Source organism: Lactuca saligna, chromosome 6 (assembly GCF_052625555.1).
Source record: "Lactuca saligna cultivar CGN05327 chromosome 6, ASM5262555v1, whole genome shotgun sequence".
In the NCBI taxonomy this organism is placed as follows: domain Eukaryota; kingdom Viridiplantae; phylum Streptophyta; class Magnoliopsida; order Asterales; family Asteraceae; genus Lactuca; species Lactuca saligna.
The window spans coordinates 154,642,106-154,649,901 of record NC_136422.1 but is presented as its reverse complement, the minus strand read 5'-3'; the positions used below and the strand labels follow the sequence as shown (position 1 = coordinate 154,649,901).

The following is a 7,796-nucleotide window of genomic DNA, read 5'->3' as shown; positions in this document are numbered from 1 at the left end:
AATACCAATCTGTGGAATTTAGTTCGCTTAAATTACTGCTCTGATACCATGATTGAAAGAACTCCTTTTTGATAAAACTACATCATATTACTCCAAAACATGCTACATGCATATTTATAAATAATATTTTACATTGATAGTTCAATTACAAAAGACTGGATACAACCCGACGATTAAAATTTTTGTAGAATTATATATATATATATATATATATATATATATATATATATATATATATATATATATATTATATAGCTTTCCAGGAAATTTAAATACTAAATAAAAAAGCTATAATATTATATATTCTACATCTTCTAGCAGTACATGACTATACTAAATGCTTATCACTTGCAATAGTTTAAACATTGAGAGGGATAAGCAGTTGACGCTTAGTGAGTTCAATAACAGTTACAATATAACGCTATGCCATATACATATCAATATGATAGAAGCAAAGAGGGACAAATAAAAACAAAGGTATATGTGTATCATCTGGCAGACTTTCCATATCAACCAACAATCTGATTCAATAATTTACAATCAATGAGACATAATAATTTCCATACTCGATATACATCAATAAAGCTTCAGCCCAAATGGTATAAAAAATACAATTTTGGATTATCATTTTGCTAGTATATACAAGCTTTCAGCCCTACATAGCCTTATGCCAATACCAGAATTTACACGAGTCATGCTCTACATGGCCAAAAGCATAAAGCCAATACCAGAATTCATACAAGTCATGCTCAACATGGCCAAAGGCATAAATCCAATATAACATAGGAAAGTACATTGAATATATAACACATAACATACAATTGTCCCTATATTGAACTCACTGTGAAATACTGAAGGAATAAATGATAATTTGGGCAGCACTACGACTCTAAATATGACTTTTTGTGACGAAACTGGGGATTTTAGTTGAAAAACGGCCTTACGCGGGCAGATTTTCGACTAGAAAATATGATTTTCTCGTTAACTTCGGAGCGACGGGACTTGCTTCGCATGTCGGGGTTGATACCGGGACCTCAGGGGTGCTAGGGTTAATTGAGAGAGAATAAATGATGTGAAAGAGTAAATTTTGTAACCTAAACCTGGAGACCTTCGCTTGCTATTTATAGTAAGCTGAAACCTCACATTATGCGGGGCGTAATCTAAGTATGCGGGGCGTATCTTTTGCGGCTAAGTACGTTGGGCGTACACCGAGTACGCGGGGCGTACCAGGCGATGTGTCGATGGTTCGGAACCCAAGCCTCGGACATGGCTGTTGTGTGTTGATTATGCGAAGAGAGGGCGATGTGGCCGACTCCTAACCTTGTTTCTGAGTACGCTGGGCATACTTCTCCCGTTTAGCTTCGTAATTTGTGCCACAAACTTCAAAATTTCATATATTTTGCATACGAGCTCCGTTTTTGACGTTCTTTATATCCACATGTAAATGAAATTATACTCTACAACTTTTGTTTAGACTCCATTGGCTAATTTTGACTTTATTTTTAAAGTTATATATTTAATAGGTCGGGACAGGATAAGTCCGTTAAAAATTCATAACTTCTTCACATGACATCCGTTTTCGTTTGTATTTTTACTGTTGTACTACTATTGACGAGACCTTCGATTCTCGTTTAGGTTGCATCAGCTAAAAGTCACTCGATCTTTATTTCGAGTTTTTAGCTGTCTACTGCCATACCGAAACATAGAAAAATCATAACTTCGTCATACGCAGTCAGATTTTGACGTTCTTTTTATGAAAATTCTTGGTTTAACGAATACTATGACTTTCATTTAGATCACTAAATATAAAAAGTAGTTTATCGAAAACTCACTTTTTACGCTAAATAGTGTTGTGTCGGTTTTGTCGCGAAACTATAAGGAATCATAATTTCTTCGTTATAACTCGGATTTTGATGAGGTTTTCGCCTAAATGTTTCTAAAAAAATTATCTACAACTTTCAATAACATGATTTTCATTTATTTCCAACTTTATATTTTCGTTAATTTCAATAGTTAGCTTTTGACTAGAATCTCATAAGACTTTCAAATTTTTTCGAGTGATTTTAAACATAGTTTTACTTCAGTTCTAGTAAAAACTATCTGTTAGAACTCAACGCTCAAAATAACATAATATTTTATAATATTATTCACTTTTAAGTTACAAACACGATTACTGAACATGTATATTACAATATTGTTATGTTTTTGCATCTTGAATTTCATATACTCTAGCTAGGTAATGAATTGTTGATCCTAAGTTAACTATGTTGTTTTCATAATACACACAAATCGTTCTACATTGATATTCATTCATCATATTATGTAATATAATATATGAATATATTCTTGTGTGTAGCATGTCATTGTTTCAGAGTTGTATGGAGTGTTTTACTACATGTCATTTATGTTTGACAACTCCAAATGTCTTCTTTATGTCCTTTCTAACAAACTCCTATCTTTTTAGGAATATCATTTCTTTTTCAGTTCGAGGTATTATATATGCCTTTACAAAGATGGAGTAGTTTGTGTATATCACATTACAAAGGTAGTAACAATTTTCGTTCACTGTGAAAAACATATTAGATGCTTGCCTAGTCCTAGTTTCGTTTAAAATGAGTGACTAACAAAGAACATTTTGGTCATTGTTGGACTGTGCAACCCCAAAGTATGCATGCTAAATCTATAAATCATGAGATGGAACGGCTTCTAGTAACATAGAGGATTCACTTATAGTACCTCGGAAAAATTGAACACGCCACACATTTAGATATCATTTACATGCTCAATGCGTACAATCAAGGTTACCGATCATTCTTCGTAAACCATGTAGTGTAATATGCTTACACATATATTCTTTGCCAAACACATAATTAACATATGTAAAAAAATCTACAAGCTCCGTTGCAGTCCTCTTAGACATTTTCAAATACTCGTCTGTTGCATCATATGCTATATTGTACCCTAAGTACTTAAGTGTGGTCGAATATTTATGTATATTATTAATACCAATTCTACCTCTAGCAACTGGTCTTTGCTGGAAAAACTCATATCGCGACTCTAAAACTTTAATAATATGTACAAATATTACTATAATAATATTAAATCGACAATTGAATGATGCATCATCATTTAATCATCGACAAATTAATCGTGTGCCAAAAGTTTATGTGCGGGTTGTTAAACTCGATTGACAACCGTTCTTGTATTCTTAACATTCGTGTACCAATCATAAATTTAAAAAAAAAATGTGTATGGTGTTAAAAAAGTATAAAAAAGAGAGTGATCATTGACTTTGTTTTCCCATCGGTCATTCTCAATTATAGTGGCGACCGCATTCTACAACTTCACAACCACCACGATGCGGGCAGGATGGTGTGTATGGTTGTGATGGTTTGCCACAATGATAACAAAGCATCTTTGTTCTTGGTATAACGAAAGGACTTTCAATATCTTTTTTCTTAGAGCGATCGGTATGGGCCAAAATGAGAAAAGACGCGGCTTACGTGGCAAGGCGCAACACCGTCTTAACGGGGGGACACCCTCCCCCCCCCCCCCCCCCAACTCGTTGCATCTCGTCCTTCAGGTCTCGTGGCCATCGAAACAAAGTGAAACGGGAAAAAAGTTACCGTTGTGGCTTATGACCGTTTGCAAACGATCTGCATTCAAATTTTTTATTTTTACCTTTTTACCTATATATACATATACTCATTTTATTTCAAATTTTACATCTTTTTTAACATTCTCTCTATACTTTTATAAATTTTCTTACTCAAAAAATGGAGCAAAACCCAAACACCTCCCCATCATCAAACCCAAACACACAACCAAACACAACCTCGCCTCTCGGATTTGCGGGTTATGAAGGTTATTTCAACATTTTATCGTCTCAAGGCTCACCACAAATCTCATACCAAGGCGCAGCTTTCAATCCTGCTTCACTGCCACTACAGTTTCCCAACTCACCTTACCTTCAACAAAATCAATTTGGTCAAAACCCAAATTTACAACAAAATCTTTTCCCTTATTTTGGTTCAATGCAACAAACAACCAACCAACCATCGCCTACGACATAACAATCGGTTGAGGTGGAAGCCGGAGGTAGTAGCAGAGGGAAAGGGAAATGAAAATCGAAAGGAAAATCGATAGCGGTAGAAACAGAAAATGCAGACGTTCCACAATGGTAGACACCAGAGGAGGAATACTCTTTGACGACGGCTTGGTGTGCTACTTCAAAAAATGAACTACGCGGAAATGGAATGAAGAAAGGAGCTTATTGGGGGGCGGTGCATGACAAGTTTCATGCTATTTTGAAGAAAAATACGTATCGCAACAATGACATGTTGAGCAGCAAATAGGGTCAAATAATTAAGCGGTGTAGCAAATTCAACGGCATTTACAACCGGCTTGAGGCGCAACAACAAAGCGGAACCAACATCTTCGATTTGTTCAAATCTGCTAAGGAAAAATATCGGGTTGAAATGGATCATGTTTTCGACTTTGAAAAATCATGAGAATTGTTGCGAGCAGATCCAAAGTGAAATAAAACGGTTACATCGTTGGAGGTTTAATTCAAAAGGTCTCGCAATTCTAGCTCGGTCGATGTGTCAGATGCACGGACTAATATCGACCTAAGCACCGACGACGATGAGATCCCTGATGATATTCAAGAGATATCCCCACCACGACGACCGCCTGGATGCGACAACGCGAGGCGCGCTGCAAGACATGCGGAGGAGATGGAGGCGATAGCAAAAGAGTCGACGGAAATGAGAGCGAAATTCGACGAACACAAGAAAAAAATGAGTTGAAACGGCGTTTTGGAGTTCCTGGAAAGCCAGGCATGGGAGAAGCAGGAGCAAAAAGAGAGGGAATTGATGACACATCAGTTGTCAATTCTTCGGACGAGCGAGCAGGGTTTGGCGCCTACTGATCTAGCAGTGCAACAAGCGATGAAAGAACAAATTAGAAAGAAATATTTAGGTTAATTAGGATTGTTATGTGGTTTTAGTAATAATTTGAATGGTAATTTAGTTATCATTTTAGGTTTAAAATTATGTTTTTTTTAAATTGTAATTGTAATTTTAGATTTTAAATATTATGTCTTTTTTTTTAACTTTATGTTTTATAAAAAATATATTCAATGTTAGTGATTAAAAAAATGCGAAAAAGGAAAAAACGATATAGAAAAAAAAGTAAAAAAAAACGAAAATGTGAAAAAAAACAATTTCGAAAAAAAATAAAAAATAAAACATATTTATTTTTAAAAAGTTGGTATTGCATCTTATTGCTTATTTCCCCACTTGGTGTTATAACATCATTTACTTATGTGGCGTGTGAGGTGGTACAACTTAGTGTCGCAACTTTTTACCCACAACTTATGCTCTTACTTGTATAGATAATATCTTTTTCTTATTTGTATAGCTTTTGTTATACATTTTTATATACGTATTATTTATAGAATTGTTTTACTATTTTAAATTAATTTAAAACAAAAAATAATTGTAATAATTCATATTTTATAACTGGATCGATCGATCAAATTGTAAGAATTTTAACAAAATGAAAAACACTATGTTAAATTTAATTCAAAAAGATTGGTGAATATTTTTATTATTTATATTGATTTTTTTTTTCTTAAAACACAATTACATATGCTAAATGGAAAATTTATAAGTTCTCAAAAGATTATCGGCAAACACGTCGTATCATTTCATGCCACAACAAATCAAACAATGAATCACCTTCCACACAACAGATGCCAACTTTGGGTTTCTGAAATAATGAGAAAGGTAAATGGAAGTATGGGACCATATAAAGATAGTCATCACTCTATCACTCTGTGAGTCTAGCGTAAACAGGAAATTTCAGGGAAACAAAAATCCAATCAATCCACTACCCACCACCTACACCATCTTCTTCACCTGGAACAATCCAACAGAAATCACCATGGATCGAACCGAAGAAGATATGAAATTCGTTGGCTTCTTCGGCATCTTCAAACAATCATTCAAAACCATCTTCTCATCGAACAAAATCTTCGCACAAATCACTCTCGCCTTAATCCTACCTCTCACAATCGTGTTTTTAGCTCACATGGAAATCTCCCGTCATTTATTCTGGAAAATCGAGAGCAGTTCGTTGGTGTCCGAGAGTGATTCCTACTATCGAGCCCGAGCAACCGCCGCCGATTGGCTCTACTACTGGCTATTCAAAGTCGCATACATAACCTTATTCGCCGTCTTCTCCCTCCTCTCCACCGCCGCCATCGTCTTCACCATCGCTTCCATCTACACCGACCGAGAAGTCGTGTTCCGAAAAGTTATGACAGTCGTTCCGAAGGTCTGGAAACGACTCTTTGTCACTTTCGTGTTCATATACATCGCGTTCTTCATCTATAACGTAATTGGCGGTGTTGTTTTGGTTATAGTCAGATCTATTTTTGGGTATTCAGCCATCGGTATAATCCTTTGGTTCATCATCGTCATCTTGTACATCATTGGTTTCTTATATCTGAGCGTTGTTTGGCAATTAGCTAGCGTCGTTACTGTTCTGGAAAACACCTATGGATTCAGAGCTATGAGGAAAGGTAAGGATCTGGCGTATGGGAAGAAGAAAGTGGGAATGGGAATTGCACTCGTGTTGTACGGATTTTTGTTGGGATTACTTATTGTGTATGAGTTGTTCGTGGAATACGGTGGAGAAATTTTCGATTTGGCGATGATTTGGAGGGTGATGATCGGAATATTATGTGGGGTTCTGATTTTGAACTTGTTCTTGCTGTTCTTCGTCACCCAAACGATGCTTTATCTAGTCTGCAAATCGCATCACCGGGAAGTGATTGATAAGCTTAGTTTGTCGACGTTTTTAGGAGCTTATATGGGGGAGACGGTGGTGTATCCCGCCGCCGGCGAGGAAATCCAGCTTGGGAGACCTCAATCGCAATCTCAACATGTTTGAAATTAGCAATCGAGTTGTAAAAATCTACGCTATGTGCTCAAAGGTAAAAGTTAACCTTAAAAGGTATTTAATGAATCTTATATTTGGCTTTCAACTTGGAAGTTGTGCATTGAATGTTGGATTTTAGTTAAAGCTGAAACATCTGAATGTATGTTTAAATATTGAAACATATTTATTTAGGTTGATGTTTAAAATGGCAAGAATAGTTTTATATTTGCATAATTTGTCTTTCAGTTATATACAAAGGTCGTTTGATTTATTTATTTTTTTAGTTTTCATTAGATTGCTATATGATAGATTTCAAGTAGTTAAATTAATATTGAATCCTACATAGTGTCAACTGTTCCATGTAATGACAACTTTTTTCATTCAAGTATGTATGAAGCTGAAATTGTATGGAGAGTAACATTTAATATAAGGTTGTCTAAGAAGACACCTAAACACACTATAATAAATCTGTTTAAAAGGTATTTAATTGTGCAATAAAAACATAAAAGAAAATTTAATGACATTGAATATACTTCAAATATAAGTGACCTACAAAACAAATTGTAGATTATTCATTATCCTTTGTGACATTAAACCTTACTTGGGCATATTATTGGTTATCATTTGTAACATTAAACCTCACTCGGCACCTACATGATGTTTTTTTTTTGTCTTGCCACCGCTCTTAACGTCATTTTACATAAAAGTAAGTTGATGGACATTGGTGTAGATTTTAATGAACCGAAAATTTTAATGGGTCTAAGGAATTCTCAATTTCAAAAGGGGTCAGATAGGGGACCTGTTTTCACCGTTCATCTTCATCATAGCTATAGAGGGTTTAAAGGGTAGCC

General features: G+C 35.2%; 1 protein-coding gene across 1 annotated transcript; it reads left to right on the top strand.

Moving 5' to 3' along the window:
• The first annotated feature begins 5,793 nt into the window (after nucleotides 1-5,793).
• On the top strand, nucleotides 5,794-6,957 carry LOC145003045 (uncharacterized). The gene has a single exon (XM_078962205.1). It carries the CDS (start codon nucleotides 5,794-5,796, stop codon nucleotides 6,955-6,957), a length of 1,164 nt encoding a protein of 387 aa, XP_078818331.1.
• The last annotated feature ends 839 nt before the right edge of the window (nucleotides 6,958-7,796 follow it).

Coding starts and splice junctions, on each gene's coding strand:
- LOC145003045 (XM_078962205.1), top strand. CDS start 5,794: ATGGAAGTATGGGACCATATAAAGATAGTCATCACTCTATCACTCTGT.